The sequence below is a fragment of the Mytilus edulis genome, chromosome 1 (genome assembly GCF_963676685.1).
Source record: "Mytilus edulis chromosome 1, xbMytEdul2.2, whole genome shotgun sequence".
In the NCBI taxonomy this organism is placed as follows: Eukaryota; Metazoa; Mollusca; class Bivalvia; order Mytilida; family Mytilidae; genus Mytilus; species Mytilus edulis.
This window is the reverse complement of record NC_092344.1, coordinates 112273669-112295840: the sequence shown is the minus strand read 5'-3', so window position 1 is coordinate 112295840 and position 22172 is coordinate 112273669. Positions and strand designations below refer to the sequence as shown.

Genomic DNA, 22172 nt, shown 5'->3' with positions numbered 1-22172 from the left:
ATAGTTCCATGGACACAATCATAATATCACATAGACACGTATATACCATCAAATTGCCGTTGTTTTTCAGTCAAGGTCGTTAAAAACTTCCATTTGTTGTTGTTTTTTTTCTTCAAAATCACGACTGGTCATACAGACAAAAAATCTGAAATCGCTTCTAGAATACAGTCAGTTTTGGACTGATCGTACGGTAATTTATTTTGGGATCCTCAAGGAAAGCATATTTTTTATTAGAAATGCGAACATTCTACTTTAATACGGTAGGAATATTGAAACAGTATATATTTAACTGTAAACTGATGCAAATATTTACAATAAAAGATTATTTGCTTTGTACTACGAGAGCAAAATTGTCAATCGATTTCACTTTTTGCTATGAAGTTGGTGTGATGCACACGTATATTTTATATTCTACTGCATGTTTTTGTTACAGTTACTCATATCTATGATGCTATACATACATTTAAGATGTGCAAAGCACTTTATAGATATAGGAGTAAACAAATGATGAGAAAAAGAACCAAAACAAAACCGTTCTGTTAAGCAGTTTGAAATCCTCGCTTCGAAAATCGCGACTTCCGGATAGCGTACAGAATAGTATCTACACTGTGATGTATAGTCCTTGTTAACTTTGTGTGCTAGAACTGCATAAAATGTGTTTTAATGATGATTGTATACAGTATAACACAATTACCTTTTTTGTGTCATTTTGGATCTCCCGAGATCACTCAAGGTTTTTTGGGTGGGGTTCTTGCAATCTAGATTGGGGTTCTTGTTGCTCAGACTTTAGTTTTCTATATTGTGATTTCTATAATATTTGTGCCATGGAATTGTCAGTTTGTTTTCGACTTATGAGTAAGTTGAATAACACGTTAATAACTTTCGCTGTAATACACCGCTGCCATTCGGTATATAGAGAAAACTTGCCGATTAAGAATCAATGACGGTGGTCAAGTATTGCGATCCGATTGTGAAAGAATAAATGATGGTGGTCAAGCATTGTTGAAGGCCGTACATTGCCCTATAATGGTTTACTTTTATACAATTCAGTTTGAAAGATTATGATTTCTAATATAAATTTTATTTTTGAAAAACCAAGTGTTGCGTTTTCATTGCCACTCAGTATATATAAAAGAACCATACAAATAGTTAGCAAATACATATTAAAAAAGATGTGATATGATTGCCAATGAGACAATTCTCCACAACAGACCAAAATGACATAGAAATTAACAATTACAGGTCGCCGCACAACCTTCAACAATGAGCAAAGCTAATGCAGCATAGTCAGCTATAAAAGGTCTCGAAATGACAATGTGAAACAATTCAAAGTAGAAAAATAACAGGCTTATTTATGTACAAAAAATAAAGAAAAAACGAATATGTAACACATAAACAAACGACAACCACTGAATTACAGGCTCCTTATATCATGTTCTCAGATATCATATCTCTGATGGCATCTCCCAATTTAAAAAAATCACGAAAAATTGAACCTATTATGTGTTGCTCTCCTAACTATAAAATGTATCCAAAATCAAAGATGTGGAACATATTCTATCATAATCATTTGGTAACTAATGCAATTAGTGTCTCTTCCATGCCTGTCTTGAACATAAAAACTAAACTAAATATAAAATAAACAATACTCCTAATGCTCCGGTTGGTTGTCATCGTGCAACACAGTTAACAACACATATAGGAAAATCATAGAACTACATTTATCATAAAACACTGTCAAACATCCAAACATACTATCCACACTCATCTGTGTCCACACTTGTTTACTTTTATAAAAAAAACATTTTTTTTATGGAGAGTTGTCTCATTGGCACTCACACCACATCTTCCTATATATATTGCATCTGATTCCAATTAAACTTCGAATTTTGTCAAAAATCTGTTCTATTATCAAAAGGTATTTCGAAAGTGATTATCTCTTTTCTGCAAGTTTATCGATTATGCTGGTATTTTTATATTTCGACCTTCTCTGCTGTAGCTGCATACATCTACGAATTATTGACTTGTACCAGTGAGTTATAATGCTAGTCGAGAAATACATTGAGGTTGGTACACTCGAAATTGCGCATAGCAACTTTTTTTCTCATCAATGCTATATTTAGAGGGAAATGATAACAATATATGTTAAGTCTGCTTTAATTCAATTGATATTCATTATTATTTTTCACCAGAACTTTTTCGTAGGATTATGATTTCTAATCAAAATTGTCCGTGTGGAGGACGCGCAAACTTTGAAGAAATCCAGTTTTGATTGTTTGTAGGGAAGGGGATTTTTGCCACTTAAATTCCAACTGATATTTTAAATATCATTTCCGTGGAACATTTAAAATATATAAGTTAACTTACATGCGGCAGACACATAGGAACATAATCGTCTTTGTTTTATTACAAATCATTTATAATTTTCAACTACATTGATGTGATATACGAAAATACGAAAAAAGTTAATAACGTACATAAAAATGTCTTTAAAAACACTAATACATCATAATATATGATTTTTTTTTTCTTTTAATCAGTTTCACTGAAAAATGACATGATAAATGTTTTCATAAACTAAATAACAGAGTTCTGTTTAAAACAGTGTGCAAGTAGGACTAACGTAAGGCAACAATTGTAAATAAATTATATAACGTTGAAATTATGAGTCAAGTTGATCGATATGATGCATATTGCGAGAAAAAAAAAACACTCATCCAAGATACCGGGCTTATTATTGTGTACGCCTGTCGCGCTTTTTTTCCGCAACTGCGAAGGGCCTGAAACTGTAACAGTAAACAAAAAGTAAAACGTAAAACACGAATAAGGATGTAACAGGTCAAGTATCACCCACATGGTTTTTAGATAACATCTCGTCCTTAATAAGTATACAATAAGTGCCACTGGACGTTAAAAAGTCGTCCTTACATAAGGATTACAACAAATATGTAGATTAAATAAATATTCACAAATTACAAAAGTATGCTTGGCATAATAATAGATACAATCAAACATAATGTGATTAACTTCCTAATGCACCTAAAATGTTTTAAACATAAATAGGTAGATGATACCAGTAATGGTAAAAATTTTGAAACACCGGAAAAAATGGGCAAGATTGTTTGAGGCGTTTTATTTCTGAACAGTCTTGTTTCATCAGTAGCACATGTGGATACAAATAAACGAAATGATTTACGTTGACAACAATTACACTTCTTGATGAGTTTCGGTACACTATTAAGTACGCTTCTTTGGCGTTACGCAACCTAAGATCACCTAAGTTTACAAGTGCATATTTTACAACCAGTTCTGGTAGAAAAATAAAATACAAAATCACGGAAATCGAGTTGTTTGTTGAATATTCATCAAATGAACGAATCGGTGCATTTCTATTTTCTGCTGTAATTTCTACATATTAACACTACTAAATAAAGTTACAAAAATTGTTTGATATTTGAAACCAGCTTGTCAATCGGTTATTAAAATATATCATGAAGGATAATAGATCGTACAAGTGTCAAATCATTAATGCAATATTTGTATCAATCACAAAGTCAATGACAGAGTTGTTGTGTTGAGCATTGAATATATATTACAATTATGTACGAAACTTAGTACTCCATCATTGGTTTAAGTCTGATTAATTTATTGCTGATAACGAACTGAAGTTCCACCAATCACGACAAGCTACGTTGCCAAAACTCTCAATGTAATAATTTGTATAAATATTCCAATTAAGCATATACATGACGTCACAGACAAGCATATAATTGGGTCTATAAATCGGCTTCTCCAGTAGGATTTCGTGCATAACATCAGCAGCATGCTGCGCACTGAAAAAGAAATAGCAAAAACATAAATTGGTTATTTCGGGGCCTTTTATAGCTGACTATGCGGTATGGGCTTTGCTCATTGTTGAAGGCCGTACACGGTGACCTGCAGTTAATTTCTGTGTCATTTTGGTCTCTTGTGGACAGTTGTCTCATTGGCAATCATACTACGTCTTCTTTTTTATAGTTTATTCAAATTATATTCATAGTCTTTCAATGGAATTTTTTTTTTTCATTTTTTTATTGATAAAAAGGACATTATTTATAATTCTTTATACACACAGATAAGTTGTTTTGTATTAAAGGATACTGCAGCGATGGGTAGAACGACGTGCTTAAAAACTTAGTTGTTAGAAATTGGCAAAATCTTGAAAAGGACTACGAGAAACAGCCTAAAAATTGATGTACGGATTAAACAAAGATTAACCCTGTATAGCTTGCTGTTCGGTGTGCGCCAAAGCTCCGTGTTGAAGGCCGTACCTTGACCTATTATGGTTTACTTTTATAAATTTTTACTTGGATGGAGCGTTGTCTCATTGGCACTCATATCACATCTTCCTATATCTATAACATCTGTTAAAGAATCATTGAATCACGGGAGTTACTGAAATCACCTCGATAGATGTTGAAACTAGAGGCTCTCAAGAGCCTGCGTCGCTCGCCTGTATTTACTGATGCTTTGAAAATCATGTAAAATAACGTTAAAACATGATGAAAAGTATTTAGTATTATCTATTATTTGATACTATAATGATATCTAAGATAATAACAAAAAACTCAGGGGCAGCAACCCAACACCAGTTGTCTGATTCATCTGATAATTGCAGGGCAGATAAATCTAAATCTGATGAAAATTTTTGCCACCTGTCAGATTTGCAATGAAATGCTTTAGTTTCAGAGATATAAACCAAAAACTGCATTTTACCCCCCTTTGTTCTATTTTTAGTCATGTTGGCCATGTTGGTTAAAAGGCAGGGTCATCGGACACATTTGTTAAACTAGATACCCTAATGATGATTATGGCAAAGTTTGGTTGAATATGTCTTAGTAGTTTCAGAGAAGAAGATTTTTGTATAAGATTACAACAATTTTCGAAAAATTGTTAAAAATTGACTTTCAGGTCAGGTGAGCTAAAAAACAAGAAACGAGAAGTACTTATGAACAAAATCAACAAACGATAAACTGTTTATTAATATCACATATTTTAGTACTGAGGGTAGTAAGATTTTTTTTGTCTTTAGAGTAACCTTCTATTGAGAAAAAAAACCACCATAACTCTCCATTAATATACTTTTAGCCATAACTTAAGTTTCACTTTTTCATCCATTCATTCATTTCAGTTTAATCAATGATGTAATCAGTTTTATACCTCTGTATTAAATATGGACTAAGTAATTGGTTATTCAAGGGAATATAGCTTACAAATAATTTAGACAGAGATTCAATCTAATTAAAATTAAATCCTTTAATTGCTCCTGTTCTGATATGGCCTTGATGCGCGACATATCAGAACAGGAGCAATTAAAGGATTTAATTTTAATTAGATTGACAGAGATTGAAAATATCATTAAAGAGAGATAAAGAGAGGTTCCTTTTGTAAGGAGTCTTAGCTATTCAACCAATGGACCCAGTTGTAAGGAGTCTTAGCTATTCAACCAATAGTTCATTTTGTAAGGAGTCTTAGCTATTCAACCAATGGTTCATTTTGTAAGGAGTCTTAGCTATTCAACCAATGGTTCCTTTTGTAAGGAGTCTTAGCTATTCAACCAATAGTTCATTTTGTAAGGAGTCTTAGCTATTCAACCAATAGTTCATTTTGTAAGGAGTCTTAGCTATTCAACCAATGGTTCATTTTGTAAGGAGTCTCAGCTATTCAACCAATGGTTCCTTTTGTAAGGAGTCTTAGCTATTCAACCAATAGTTCATTTTGTAAGGAGTCTTAGCTTTTCAACCAATGGTTCCGTTTGTAAGGAGTTTTAGCTATTCAACTAATGGTTCATTTTGTAAGGAGTCTTAGCTATTCGACCAATGGTTCCTTTTGTAAGGAGTCTTAGCTATTCAACCAATGGTTACTTTTGTAAGAGGTAAGTGGTGACAATCTACATCAATATATATTTATCTTAACACGGCTTTCATCTAGGTTGGCAACAAAAATAATTGAGATAGTTCATTTAGAAAGAATGTCTTTTTCTAGAATTTCGAGGTTCAAATCTGTGTAACACATATGGTGCTATAGCACATTTATAATTGAATGATAGTAAAATCATTTTAGCAATGGCATCATGGACACAATAAGTTTTCACAATATTTTAGAGCATTTAATATTAAATAATAACCTTTTTTTTCCTTAAAAAATAGAAAAATGTGCCACTATTGAAAATAATACAAGAAATTTGATAGAATCTAATTAGACTTGTGTTATATGATACATTGTAACATCTGGAGGAAAATCTATAAGAATTTTGGAACTGTAATCCAAAAGTTTCATATAGTAGACATACAGGTAATTTTATAATCTGTATTATATCAACCATTATGTTCAGTACATATTTACTTCTTGGGTTCTTGTTTACCTTTCTGATATTCGGAATTAGTGGACAACAGAAAAAGAATGCTGCAATGTCAAAAGAAAAACTTGGTCGGACAAAACGAGAGAAAAGCGGTTTCAATTTCTATAAAACTATTGAACTTATCATGAACTCTCAGAAAGATGTGTATCATCACTTAGAAGCCCAAATTGAACGACAAAATGAAAGGATAGAAAGACTGACAATTGGAAAAGAAAACTCGGACCAGAAATATAATAACCTGGTCAAAGATATCGTTTCATTCAAACGCAATGAGAAGTCTAAAAACATAGGATTTTCAGCTGCAGTTAGGACCCATGTTATACTAAAACCTGGTGAAATAGTTCAATTCAATGCAATCAAATCAAATGAAGGAAAGGCATACAATCCTGCTACAGGGATATTCTTGGTACCAATTAGTGGGACTTATATGTTCACATGTACTATTCTAACTAAAGCTGGCTCTGCTTTGGAAATTTGCTTAAAAGTTAACCACCAGGATTATAACATGTGTGTGTACTCTATAGCTGTGAATGGTCATAACAGTGCAACAAACTCTGTTGTCCTAAGACTAAAGAAAGGAGATAATGTCATGATGACCAAATTCAGAAATAATGGAAGAAAGCCATTCTATGTACATGGTAACGGCAGTTGGAGCACTTTCTCTGGATTTTTAATTCATACATAAGTAAAAGGAACCAATAAAGATTAAAGAAAGCACTAGTGTGGTTTTCATTTTTGTAAAATATTCCACACAAAATATTTTCTGAAAAATGCCTGAAAGATTTGAATTTTTTCTCACAACAGATTTCTTAATGCCTGATAAACTTGGACATCTTAGTATTAAAGTTAAAGTGTTTATTTTTAACACAAGTAAAATGTTACCCTCTTCAATCAAACAAGACTTTATTATGGGTATATCCTACTTTCCTGTCTATCCACAATAATATTTACGAAGAGAAAGTCAAGTCTCTTGACTGATCAATAAAAACAGGACTTATGATGGTTATTTATTAATCTTTCTTGTCTACCATTAATTGATATTTTACTCGACCAAGTCAGGTCATATGTTTTACTTGCTACAATGATATTTTGACTTTGTAATGGGTATTTTACTACTTGCAAATTAAATTCGGGATTTGTTTTATGATTGCAAAAGAGACAACTATCCAACACAGTGTAAATGACGAAATAAAAGCAACATGAGTCACTGTACTGCCTTCAACAAAGATTAAAAAATATCAAACATTTGCAGTCGTAAAATAGTCAGATGCAAATGGCTTCACTCAAAATTGGTACAAAGTTAAAACAAGAGTATACAGGCTGAAATGTCTGGCCTTCTTTACTAACCATTGATATTCTGTTGATAGTCCTAAATATAAAGCTATACTGCAAACTATCACATCAATTGAACATGATCCAAAAAAATGAAGTAAAGCTCAGATCAACCAATCTGGAAACACATGTTCAACTTACATTAATTTTAAACACCAAATATGCTTTAAATATAGTTGACCTTTTGCACATTGACGAAACATACACCAGGCCAACTTAACATTGATCAATGAACCATGAAAATGAGGCCAAGGTCAAATGAACGCTGCCAGACAGACACGTACACTTAACAATCATTACTTGTTTTAAATATAGTTGATCTTTTGAATATAGCATCTAGGAAACTAACTAAACCAGGAAAACCATGACAAATGAACCACGAAAATGAGGTCGTGGTCAGATGATAATTGCCAGACAGAAATAATTATATACACCAAATATAATTGACCTATATGTATTGCCAATAGTATTTGAAAAACAGAATATTTACTATAAAGGGCAATAATTCCTTAAGGGGTCAATTGTCCATTTTAATCGTGCTGACTTATTTGTAGGTCTTATGTTGTTGTACATTATTGCTGTTTACAGTTTATCTCTATCTATAATAATATTCAAGATAATCTAACAATAACCAAAAGCTGTAAAATTTTCTTAAAATTACCAAATCAGGGGTAGCAACCCAACAACAGGTTGCCTGATTAGTTTGAAAATTTCAGGGCAGATAGTTATTGGCCTAATGAACAACTGAATCCTGTCAGATTAGCCCAAAATGCTTTGGTTTAAGAGATATGAGCCAAAAACTTCATTTTACCCTATGTACTATTTTTAGCCATGTCGGCCATCTTGGTTCACAGGCAATGTCATCGGACACATTTTTCAAGCTATATACCCTTATGATGATTATGGCAAAGTTTGGTTAAATTTGTCTAAGTAGTTGCAGAGGAGAAGATTTTTGTAAAAGAATACAAAAATTTATGAAAAATTGTTAAAAATTGACTAAAGAGGGCAATAACTCCTTGAGGGGTCAACTGACCATTTTGGTCATGTTTGTAGATCTTACTTTGCTGAACATTATTGCTTCACAGCTTATCTCTATCTATAATAAAATTCAAGACAATAACCAGAAACGGCAAAATTTCCATAAAAATTACCATTTCAGGGACAGCAACCCAACAGCGGGTTTTCGGATTCATCTGAACATTTCAAGGCAGATAGATTTTGACCTGATAAACAATTTCACCTCATGTCATATTTGCTCTAAATGTTTTGGTTTCAGAGATATAAGTCAAAATCTACATGTTCTATGTTTAGACATAGCGGCCATCTTGGTTGGTTGGCCGGGTCATCGAACACATTTTTTAAACTAGATACCCCAATGATGATTGTGGCCAAGTTTGGTTAAATTTGGCCAAGCACTTTCAGAGAAGAAGATTTCTGTCAAAAAAAAAAAAAGACAGACGACGGATGACGGACGCCAAGTCAGCTAAAAAGCAGTTGTATACACATGTATTTCAAATATAAAACGCAGTTTAATCTAAAAATTGTAATTTTGGTTTTGAAATGATTAAAAAACAATGTGGTAATCAAAGTGTTGAAGACCAGTTGACCTCTTTGTTAGTTTCGATGTCGTTTGGTTATTTGTGTTGTTGGGTTGCTATCTCATCAACATGCAACCATGCAACATCTGATTTTAATCATCCATGAATCAATTGGTCCGAGACCACATTTGTCGTCCCTTGATTAACGAATATAGTCCCTAGTGTTGACAGTGGGTTACTTGCCATTAATTTTTTATACCCCTTCCAAATTTTTTCTCCCTGTTTAATGCCTCAAATTGCAAGTAGGGGGGTGAAATTACTCTGTAAAAAAAATTGGGTCCAGAATTTTAAAGGAAAGTAGTGATTTGGTCCAGCAGAAAAAGGTTAAAAATTCGCACTTCGGAAGCTGTCAAAAGATTTCAAGACGCCCTCAATACAAAATTGTCCATATTTTGAGTAAGAGCCGATGAAGTTTTCTATAATTTTGATATAATTTGTCCCAAAAGTAGTACAACACACTGTAAAAATTTCTTTGAGAAAGCGCAGGTGGGATTTTTTTAATTTTCATTAATGTTCTAAAAGAAATGCACTACGAAATAATTGTGGTCTCGGACCAATTAGTCACACTTCTAGAGTTACTTTTCTTTTGTTCTCGACTAACCAGTTTTCCCATCGCACATGTTATCAAGGAATACTAGTATTAAGTTATTTTAACATTGGAACTATATAGTACTTCTGTTTGTTTCATTGCTATTCAGGTAATATATAAATATCTATATAAGTGCTCTTATGGTAAAACATATAGTCGTAATCTACTTAAGAAACTTTTCAAGGGGCACCCTTTCTAATTCTTGAACAACAAAAAGTGGAGAAAAATCAATAAGCCGGATGCTTAATAATTATATGTTCCTAATTCCTAGGAAAAAATGAATAAAACCATTTAACGTATTACTGACAGATTTGCAAAGAGGAGGGTCCTAACATCTGTATTCATAATCTGTAAGAACTTTACTATAAATAGTTGATTATCTGAAATAGCACCTGCTACGAGTACCATTATTAAGGTATCCACTACATATCATGAATTGTAAAATTTGTGCCCTTTTGGTGATTATTTATTAGACCTGCATCAAATAGAACGATAAAAGACAAACAAAATCACAAACAAACATCTAAAGAATGATAGAGTACTTTGAGTGATACACGAAGTTTGGCTAAGCCATAAGAATGAAAAGATTGCCACAACAAAACCAATGGCAAGTTGCATTAACTTTGCATATATATATCTACGTCAATTGGTCTCTGCATGATAGTTGTATCACTGACAATCATACTACATCTTATGAATCAATAGTACTTTACCTTGTTTATCAGACAACATTGTAATAATTTTCTGTCTTTGGCCATTGTTCACAAAATGAAGTTCTAGCGCATTGTCTATAGATACGTCAACAAAATAGTTTTGTAATCCCATGTATTTCTCTGCTGAAGTCTGAAACAAAATTAACATTTAGCATTGTCGGTACTAACATCCAAAAACAATTTTATAATATGTACTTCTCTAACGATGTGTGAAAATAGCATTAATAAGTTCTTAATTGTTTAAAGAGGTATGTCCCTAAAAACTACAAACATATACCAATCGGTCCACAACATTTGATCGACCATTCATATTATAATTAATGAAGTTCAAGTTGCAAAAGTCCAAATGTGCCAAAATAGAACCTTATTTTTCGTACAAATACATTTTAGTTATTCGTGCTTCAAAGTCCCATCAATCTGATATAAGTACGGTCTCTCTTTTTTTCGATTCACTTCCCATTACAGTATTTCATAGGAAGAAGAACTTAAGACAACATTGTGTCAATGGTAATCTTATTGCAAACTAAAGCTATTGATGGGGGATTATACACTGATAAGGTTTAGATGCAACACATGGTAAACTACTTTGCTCAAAGGTTTTGACAATGATGTAAGTTTCAGGAACGGTTAAACTGTCGTCTCTTCAAAATGAGTTTATTTGTTGTCAATTGCAAGTGTTGTGATCGTGTTAACATTGATATCGAGGAGATCGCTTTGTAGAACACTAACCATCGGTATCTGACAAAACAACAATTATCACTTGTCAAATGTTTGCCGTCAGTCTAGTCCCAGTATCAATGACGTTATGGCGGCTATGTTTCTTGAGACAGACCGAATTTGTCTAGCAAAGACAAATCTGTTAGTATGAACTGATCTGAACTGTTTAGTTAAATCAAAATAACTGGTATTGAAGAAAGATGTAGGTTGGAAGAATATTGTGTCGAGTCCATGAAAATACAAAAAAGAAGTCTTTATTTAGTGTTCCACCTGGGACTATTATACTAACGTTAGTATAATAGACTTTTGGTCCCATTTTCAACCAAGAGTAAAATCAGATACCTACCTCAGTTACAAACCAAGCTCTTCGGAACTTCTTTCTATTTTTCGTCACTGCATAGAGAGCAATTATATGATATATGAGAATGATACAGAGGACGATAGCGTTAGCTATGTTAATGGCTTTATTCTCACAGTAACATGCTATCTACAAATAGAATAAGTAACATAAACTAATTTGTGGACACGTAAGAATCTAGTCCGTCGATTTCATTAGGTTCTTTTATTTTCTGAGCAGCAATCTATTTTTGGACATTGTATAGATTTTTTCGGCAATGTTCATGATGTTGCTGTATAAAATCGTATTAGGATTACGACGGCCAATATTAGAATGTAAGAAGGCATTAGTTTTCTCGTTTGAATTGTTTTACCTTGTCATTTCGGGGCCTTTTATAGCGGTATGGGCTTTGCTCATTGTTGTAGGCCGTCTGGTGACCTATAGTTATTAATTTCTGTGTCATTTGGTCTCTTGTGGAGAGTTGTCTCATTGACAATCATACCACATCTTTTTTTTATAATTTTGTTATCTGTAATAGAGTTCTTTTAGCTAACATTCTATTACAACAATCCTTGTTTGGTGTTGCAGTGTTGTTGTATTTATAACTGTACTTTTTTGTCGCGTTCTGTTTTCGTTTTATTGTTTTGTTTACTTCTTATTTTGATTACGTTGACCTTGAAAAATTTGGTGTTCATGGCAAATCGTTATTTTGTTTCTTACACTTATTCAGAATTTTCTTGACAGTTGTTTATTTTGGAGCTTGTCATATGAAATAGAAACTTAACTTTATCTGCTAAATATCCTATTTTTACTTTTTGAACACATCGTGTGTGTTTTTCGATTGCTATTTTATCGATGTATTCCCCATATCAGTTATTGTTATAATATAACTACAGCCGAATGCATTGCGTGTGTTGGTAAAGGTAATATATTTGGTTAGCTGGCTTGCTAGCTGAACCGTGAAGTCATTATAGGGTTAGGTAAACTATCCTCATTAAAGAGAAGACTAGTCCGACAGATAACCAATCCATCTGTCTGTAGGACTAGGCGACTTCGAAAGGAGGGAAGTATACAATACCTTATCTAGTAATGACTTCACAGTTCAGATAGGAAGCAAGCAAACCAACGATATTGTGTGATCCTACATACTCAATGCAATCGGCTGTAACACCAAAAAAGTCAGATAGTTGACATTAATACTACTTATAAAAAATGATCAAATCTAAGAAGTTCTGACAAACTTTTAAATAATTTATAAATTAAATGCTACGTCAGTAAAAGTAATCCGGCACCAATGCATTTACCAAATCTTGCACACATGAAAAAGTAAACCAGCAGGCGTCATCCACAAGGTAAAAAAAAGGTAATATAAAAGTTTACACTCGGGTTAAAATAAATTGAATAATGCAGAAATGATTTATGTGTAATTTGAGGTTTTTTATTTTAAAATACCAATATTGAAATGATAAACGCATTCAATGTACTTAAACCCATATAACAAAAATATGTTTACTGAATTAAATATAGAATTGCTTCTTTAGTGGTATTTAATACGACTAAAATCTGCTATTGTAACTTATGCAGACCACTACTTTAAAATCAATGTTTCTGGTATTATAGACGTGATAAAAAATGTCACTGAGTACCATGTTATATCGATAATAACACTATACTCACCGGTATAGCAGAAATAATGACCAATTTTTACAAAGCGCCATGCTATGTCTGTAATAATTCAATACTTACGTGCAGCAACAAATGTATACTACCACATAGTACCATAATACATAGTTTAAAAACACTATACTCACGGGTATGGCACTAACAATGAGGACTACCACAAAGTTCTTTCTTATATCGGTAATAAATCAATTCACTGGTATGACAGCAACAGTGAAACAGTGAAAGCTACCACACAGTACCATCTTAAAAATCTTATATGATACTATACTCACGGGTATTGCAGGAACAATGGAGGCTATCACACAGTACCATCTTAAAAATCTTATATGATACTATACTCACGGGTATTGCAGGAACAATGGAGGCTATCACACAGTACCATCTTAAAAATCTTATATGATACTATACTCACGGGTATTGCAGGAACAATGGAGGCTATCACACAGTACCATCTTAAAAATCTTATATGATACTATACTCACGGGTATTGCAGGAACAATGGAGGCTATCACACAGTACCATCTTAAAATCTTAAAAAATCTTATATGATACTATACTCACGGGTATTGCAGGAACAATGGAGGCTACCACACAGTACCATCTTAAAAATCTTATATGATACTATACTCACGGGTATTGCAGGAACAATGGAGGCTACCACAAAGTACCATCTTAAAAATCTTATATAATACTATACTCACGGGTATTGCAGGAACAATAGAGGCTGCCACAAAGTACCATCTTAAAAATCTTATATGATACTATACTCACGGGTATTGCAGGAACAATGGAGGCTACCACACAGTACCATCTTAAAAATCTTATATGATACTATACTTACGGGTATTGCAGGAACAATGGAGGCTACCACACAGTACCATCTTAAAAATCTTATATGATACTATACTCACGGGTATTGCAGGAATAATGGAGGCTATCACACAGTACCATCTTAAAAATCTTATATGATACTATACTCACGGGTATTGCAGGAACAATGGAGGCTATCACACAGTACCATCTTAAAAATCTTATATGATACTATACTCACGGGTATTGCAGGAACAATGGAGGCTACCACACAGTACCATCTTAAAAATCTTATATGATACTATACTCACGGGTATTGCAGGAACAATGGAGGCTACCACAAAGTACCATCTTAAAAATCTTATATGATACTATACTCACGGGTATTGAAGGAACAATGGAGGCTACCACACAGCACCATCTTAAAAATCGTATATGATGGAGGCTACCACAAAGTACCATCTTATATCGTTTATAAAATCTAAATTCGCGGATACTGCAGTAACATTGAAGAATATATACAAACTACCACAAAGTACCGTTGTATAGAAGATATAGTTCAATAATCACGGGCATAACAGCATCGATAGAAGCTACCACAAAATACCTTCTTAAATCGTTTTTAATTCAGTACTCACGGGTATTGCAGCAACAATGAAGACTACCACAAAGTACCACGTTAACAAAGCAACAACATCACCAATATAGTTATATGCGCCACCAGTGGGGAATATTCTGTATAATGTTAAGTCTTTATCTTTATTTGTAGACTTCAGGAAATCAGCATGAGTTATCAAAACATTGTGAGTTATGTAAGGTCTACAAATCAAATGTTTAGAGTTACAACAAATTAAAGGATAATTGTGTATTCTTGATGTGCAACATAGCAGATTCATTGTCAAGACAATACCAGGTCTTCAAATATGATCTAAGTATTCATATACTTTGATCTAAATCAATGCTGTAATTGTATTAAAAATGTGCCGAAGAGACATTTTTTATAAGTTTTTTTTTTCTATATATTGATATATGTTTCCCTTCTTGATTGATGTTATAATTAGATGTGGTTTTTCAATATGTAAATATGTTTGTGTAGTGTTTCTAAAGTTTATCGAAAGATTAAGATGATAAAATCTTTATATATGAAGGAGAAAAAATAATTAACCAACTTACTTTGTTTTTAAGGTTGTTTATACATAGCTTCACTTCCAAATGAATTTTGGTTTTGGTTGAGAATGTCTTTATATATTTTTTTTGATGAATGTCAAAATTGTAGTTTTTAACTGTCCTTGACTTTTTTTAACAAAAAAGGTTGTTGTTTTAGATTAATGAACATACTGTGGGGGGAAAAACATTTCAGGTTTCCGCAGAGTATGTTTTAATAAACACGGTGACCAGACCGTAGGCAAAATTTAAATTGATTTGTGGTTCCAGAGTTGACGTCGTGGAAATTATAAAAAGAAGACAACTTATAGGAAATGTTTCTGCTCACTAACAGAATACAGGAAACGTTTAAAATGTTATTTTAGAACAATGGCAGAAACCAACCGTATTTGTATAGTGAGATCTCTATACAAATCCTTGCAGAAACCAAAAGACTGGAATAATAGGATGGTTCCGAATTTGACAAATTTCAGATCATTATTAAGTTCCCATGTATTATTTACATCAGGCACTTGAGACCTTATTTGGTGAATCGCTTATCGATCCTTCAGGTGTTTGTTATATTTAGATAGGAAAATAAAGGTCAGACAGGTTCTTTTTATGTTGTAGTGTAAACGCATTGGATTCAATAAGATCGATCTCGATCAATCTTGCTTGTGCAATGTAGACGCGAACTGGTCTTTTTAAAATCGATTCAAATAAAGATCCATTCAATTTCGTTGCCAGTGTAAACGGGGTCTTCTAAATGTAATCAAGGAATCGTTACAGATTTTTTTTATTTTACTATTACCTACACTCCAGTTTTTAATTCTATGAAGTTTCTTATACCATTATTGAAATTTTCTATTCTTATATCATCCTTACTCACCCCTCTCTGATGTTGTCCAAGTGTCCCCTTTTCTTTATTTCCAGTCGGTGTCTAGGCCTTTCTTCGTGTTCAATTTCAAACTCAATCATTATGATACGCCTTCATTATTTCTCCTACAATCACAAACTACACTTTTATAAAGATTGAATGTTGGTTTTTTTGTTGTTGTATATTTGGCAATATAACTAATTTTGTACTAGCAGAATTAAAATATCCGTTTCGGGTTCATATTGCGCACAATGTTTTCAATCATGGATGATAGTTCATAATAAAGATTGAATACCGGTATACATAAATGTAAAGTTATATATAAATACACAACTTTTATAATATTAAAGCAAAAATACAAACTTTGATGTGTTCTTGGAAAAAGTAATGACATGGGAATTAAACTTGATTGATCTTGATTTATTTTTCCACACTGTTAATTTTTATGTAATGAGTTTTAAAGAATACTTAAATGCCATCCCAAAAAGCATCGTAAAAACATAAAGACAGAAAAATATGGGTAGTTATCAACTAGATAGCAACTAAACGACATTTAAAAAACCCAACACAGACAACTAGAGTTTATTCAGTGGCGGATCATCCAGAATTTTTTTTAAGAGGGGGCCCACTCAAGTCATTCTTCAGTGATTCCCTGTATAATCAACCAAATTTTTCCCACAAAAGGGGGCCTGGGCCCCATAAATCCGCAACTGGTAAGTATACGGTGTCCAATAATAGTCAGATACCAATACGGATCAATACGATATTACCAAACTCTACATATCGACCAGAGTCTAAAACTTTGTGAATGAATTGAAAAGAGACCATCATTTACAAATTCTCAAAATGACAACAAATGTTTTTGACAAAGAACAACTTCTGAAGAAATTCCAGACTACAGGAACATGTGGTGGGATTAAACAATTTTGGAGACTTTTTAATTTCGATCGACGGATATACAAAAAGGCAAATTAAAGAGCATATAGTTATAGTTTAATATTAAAGAAAAGAAATTTACCCTACAGAAACAGTATAATAGATAATAAAAACACAAGTATAAACAATACAAATATCTTACTGATTACGGTAATCATAGATTGCCATGTTCGTCCAGTGGCAAATGTTTCATGTATATTCAGGACGAGAGCAAATTAACAATGAAGGCAAAAAATAGGTCCTGCTTATCTAAAATTAAAATCTATAAAGTTTTTCATATATATTGTGATTTTACCTGTAGGCCTAACTTTCGTTACAAATTTTTGTTAATTGGACCGTTGAAGATCCTTTAAAAGAATAAACATATTCCTATGGTACAAGGTGTTTTTTCTTTCAAACGATATGTAGTTAAGCTGCGTGTTTGGCAGGGAGATTAAATTATAAAAAGCTGTGGCTTTGTCACCGATTTGCCAGTCAACCCTCAAGTTTCGAACATATCTTTTAAGTTGCGAACGCAATCGTGAGGGTCCTGCAATTCTGTACTCTTTCATTTTTAAGCCATTTTCTCTATTCTTTATATTATTTCTCTATTATTCTTTATGATTTACATTTTAACTGTACCGTGTAATTCGACGTGCTGAAATAACCCTTTTTAAAGGGAAACTTCGCAAAAAAAATGATTCAATCAAATCATTTTTCTTGTTTAAAGCAAATTTGATGCTGAAACATGAAATGTTTACATAATAAACGTGACATTGGATTTATAACTGATCATAACTAGTTCACATGACATAAATGTACAAGTTTGTAACCAGTTTTATTTTATATTGAAACTGAAATTGTTTTCTAAAACGTGACATACATAAATTATTCAAAAGTGAATAGACAGAAATGAGAGAATAAAGGATTTAATATCTTTGCACTCCTTCTCCAGTTACAAAAGATAAAATAACACAGTACTTACTTATATAAAAGGAAGACTTTATTTAAGGGACGAGAATATCATTTTGTTTCCCCAGAAGACACTAGTATGCAAATGTTTTGCTACTTTTCTCAGTTTAGTATAGAGTAAAAATTAATACCAGTCATTCTAATTATACATCCTCTTTATGGCACCTGTCGAGCTTTAAACTGGACGACAAAAGAGATACAATGTTATGATAATAAGAAATCAATAGGAAAAACTTTAACGACTTACCTGATATTGATTTTATATTCCATAGTCCCTACGTGGCTTTAGTAAGATGGACTGACCTAGGCATGTCTGTATCTACTGGGTTATAATCTAAGTACATGTACTTACAGTATTAACAAATTATAAGTGTAATACATTTCCGGGTGAATACGTATCGGCTTTGACATGTCGACTCGTACAACCGTCTTAAATAGGTTTAAATATAAATGGAAGAAAAGATTTAAATGTAATAAAATCGATGTATCAAGAGTGTGTTTGAATAAAAAAAACTTTTTATGGCAATACAAAAATATTCAATAATCACACTCCAATAAATTAAAATTGCGTAACGCACACTTATGATCACTTATAAGACTAAGCAAATTCCGTGGAAGCAGACCTTAAAAATCGCATTAGAATCAGGCAGACAATGAAATCAACTGTTAACAAGACACTGAACAGAAAACTTAAGGTAACGCAACATGTACCTATCCGAATTACCGCGGATGAACGGAGGTGTATTGGAAAGGTAACCGCTAACACTATTCGGTGATGTGACCGATGAAGGATACAACAATTGTAGCATATCCGTGTTCCTTTGACCGTGAAAGATATCCCAGAACGATAAACCAATTGACGATGGCTTCTTTAAAACTTTAGAAGAGATAGCTTTGACTGAAACATTCAGTAGCCTTGGTTCCAAAGATCTACGCAAACAGTAACAAATTACCGAGAGAAAACAACACGGTGAAAGTGCATTAAAATGCAGATTATCTCATTGAATTACAAAAAGTGTCATCAAAGGTTACTAGCCTAACCTAGTTCGAACGTCTGTTCCTTCAATTTAAAAGTTAAAACCCCACTCCAAACAGAGAGGCAAAAGATACGAAGACTTAGAGACATTCAATTTCACATGTTGATAGTAAACTGACAACACCATGACAAAAAAAAAAAGAAAAGGGCAGGCAGACACACAGCAGTATTCAAAGCACAACATAGAAAACTAAAGAATGAGCAACATGAACAGTACGAGTATTTTTTGGTAAGCCATGCATAACTAAATTCAGAGCGTATTTGTGAAAGTTGGTCAACAACAATAAAATAGTCTCGTGCAGCTGTAAATAATTAAATAATTTTTATTTCAAGAGGAAACCCCCATTTGTCCGAAAGCTAATTTTTCTACGCTTTGTATAACTGACAAGTGACAACATATACTTCAGAAAACCAAGTCTCTGAGATTACTAAAATGAAAATTGTATACAAATTATAAGATTTTGACGAAAAACTAGCTAGTGCTCAACTTACAGAAATTAGATAACCCCAAAAAGTAGGTGTTAATTTAATGCTTTAAAATAATATCTAGGGAAGAATTCTAACAAGTTTAAGCTTAGTAATAGTAAATGCACAAAATCATGTCCAAGATATTAGGTACTAAAGTTAACTTCGAAAAATGATGTAATACAAATGCTGAACATCTAGAAGCGGCAAGTGCAACCTTTCAGAAATAGGTATGATGCATTTGTCGAGTAATCAAAATGTAAAATGACAAAAAAAAACAAGACTTTGAAACAAATGGCACAAATGTAAAATGCAATATATAGGTAGAAAGCTGTACTATGCCTGATTGGAAAAACATTGGGACCACCATGACTGCGAACAAAATTGAGGTATGGAGCTGGCATGTCAGTAACTGCTAGTTGTCTTTTGTTAATTAATGTATCATTGTCATTTTGCTTAGTTTCTCAGTTTTGTAAAAGAGGGACGAAAGATACCAGAGGGACAGTCAAACTCATAAATCGGAAATAAACTGACAACGCCATGGCTTAAAATGAAAAAGACAAACAGACAAACAATAGTACACATCACACAACATAGAAAACTAAAGAATAAGCAACACGAACCTCACCAAAAACTACGGTGATCTCAGGTGCTCCGGAAGGGTAAGCAGAATCTGCTCCACATGTGGCACCCGTCGTGTTGCTTATGTAAATAGTCTAATTCGGTTGGTCACATTCATAAAAGGGCAGGGAGTTGTAGTTAAGACGTAAGGAACATATCCGATATCATCTTTGAAACGGTTATTCCATAACGGTCAACCAACTCGTGATTCCGTCCGTAAGATTTACGAAGGTATGATTTCAACTTCACCTTTTGGAACTCTTGGTTTTATAGCTCTATCAAGAAAATCTTAATAGTAAATGCAAGCACGGGAATATGGTATCAATCTGGAGATATATACCCCGTATACAGGTGCTGCTGGAATGTTGCTACTTAGAAATAGAAAGTTCTCAATTGGAAAGCTATAATCATCTCTTTTGGCGTAAAGTTTTGTTTTCACCCGACCCTCATTGTCAATTTCTAGATGTAAGTCGAGATATGAGACCGACTTAACTGTATCTGTTGTATTTGTAACGTATTTTGACATCAGACTCGGACGTCTTTTAAACTTGAGTTTTACTGTGCGTATTGCTTTGTGTTTCTTTATTCTACATTGGCTAGAGGTAAAGGGGAGGGTTAAGATATCACAAAACATGTTTAACCCCGCAGCAGTTTTGCGCCTGTTCCAAGTCAGGAGCCTCTGGCCTTTGTTAGATTTGTATGTTTTTCTTAATTTTAGTTCATTTGTATCTTCTGGAGTTTAGCGTGGCTTCCGTTTTCACTGAACCAGTGCACAATTTTATATGGGGGTCAGCTGAGGACCACCTCCTGGTGCGGGATTCTCTCGTTTCGTTGAAGACCCATAGGAAGCCTTCGGATGTTATCTGCTCTGTGTTCGAGTTGTTGTCTCTTTGACATATTACCCATTTCCATTCAATTTTATGTTTAAGTTAAAACTGTACCATTGAAAAAACCATTTCCATTCAATTTTATGAGTGCACAGACTGAAATGTATTGCCTCCTTTCTCACCATTTATTTTACTACAAGTATCACATGAACTTAACATGATCAAAGCAAATGAGGTCAAGGTCAGGTAAACCAAATGAGAAATACATTTACATCTGACTTATAATCATCAAAACACCAAATTTAGTATAAGAAATAGACTTAACCAAGAAATCTAACCATTGACGAATGGACCATGATAATGAGGCCAAGGTCAGATGAACCATACCAGAAAGACGTTTACACCTTACAATCAATATATGCATTACATGTAGTTTACCTATTGATTATAGTATCTAAGAAACAAACTTAACCATGCAAACCTAACATTGACCAAAGAATCATGAAAATGAAGTCAAGGTTTGAAGATACATACAAAACAAACAAATATACTCTTGAACTGAATTTTAATTGCGTATTGTTATGTGTTTACTTTTCTACATTGGCTAGAGGTATAGGGGATGGTTGAGATCTCATAAACATGTTTAACCCCGCCGCATTTTTGCACCTGTCCCAAGTCAGAAGCCTCTAGCCTTTGTTAGTCTTGTATGTTTTTTTTTTTTTTAGTTTCTTGCATACAATTTGGAGTTTAGTATGGCGTTCATTATCACTGAACTAGTACATATATTTGTTTAGGGGCCAGCTGAAGGACGCCTCTGGGTGCAGGAATTTCTCGTTGCATTGAAGACCTGTTGGTGACCTTCTGTTGTTGTCTGTTCTATGGTCGGGTTGTTGTCTCTTTGACACATTCCCCATTTCCATTCTCAATTTTATATACACGGTAACACCTACAATTCTTCTATACAACAAATATAGCTGACCTATTGCTTATACTTTAAGAAAAACAGACCAAAACACCAAAACTTAACTTTGAACACTGAATAATGAAAATAAGGTCAAGGTCAGATGACACCTGCCAGTTGGATATGTACACCTTACAATCATTCAATACACCAAATACAATAGCCTATTGCTATAG

The 22172-nt window shown here is 33.2% G+C and overlaps 1 protein-coding gene across 4 annotated transcripts; it reads right to left on the bottom strand.

Annotated features, from left to right (window-relative positions):
- Positions 1-2383: 2383 nt before the first annotated feature.
- On the bottom strand, positions 2384-18558 carry LOC139500029 (uncharacterized). 4 transcript variants are annotated; one of them, XM_071288732.1, is made up of 6 exons: positions 18334-18558; positions 16212-16324; positions 14818-14998; positions 11696-11836; positions 10633-10762; positions 2384-3833 (listed from the first exon to the last, which is right to left on the bottom strand). In XM_071288732.1, the coding sequence occupies exons 2-6, from the start codon at positions 16298-16300 to the stop codon at positions 3688-3690; spliced, it is 687 nt and encodes a 228-aa protein (XP_071144833.1). In that variant the 5' UTR covers positions 16301-16324; positions 18334-18558; the 3' UTR covers positions 2384-3687. The 4 variants fall into 4 exon arrangements, with proteins under 4 accessions (XP_071144833.1, XP_071144843.1, XP_071144857.1 ...); XM_071288742.1 differs by having other exon boundaries at positions 16212-16337; positions 18334-18431; XM_071288756.1 differs by lacking the exon at positions 18334-18558 and adding an exon at positions 17757-17869.
- Positions 18559-22172: the final 3614 nt, after the last annotated feature.

Bases quoted from the DNA above. Each gene is read 5' to 3' on its own strand.
- LOC139500029 (XM_071288732.1), bottom strand. From the start codon at position 16,300: ATGATTGAGTTTGAAATTGAACACGAAGAAAGGCCTAGACACCGACTG. The intron at 11,837-14,817 runs GTGAGTACTGAA...TTCTATTTGTAG, and splicing joins TCATTGTTGCTGCAATACCC to ATAGCATGTTACTGTGAGAA. The intron at 10,763-11,695 runs GTAGGTATCTGA...ATTTTGTTTCAG, and splicing joins GAGCTTGGTTTGTAACTGAG to ACTTCAGCAGAGAAATACAT.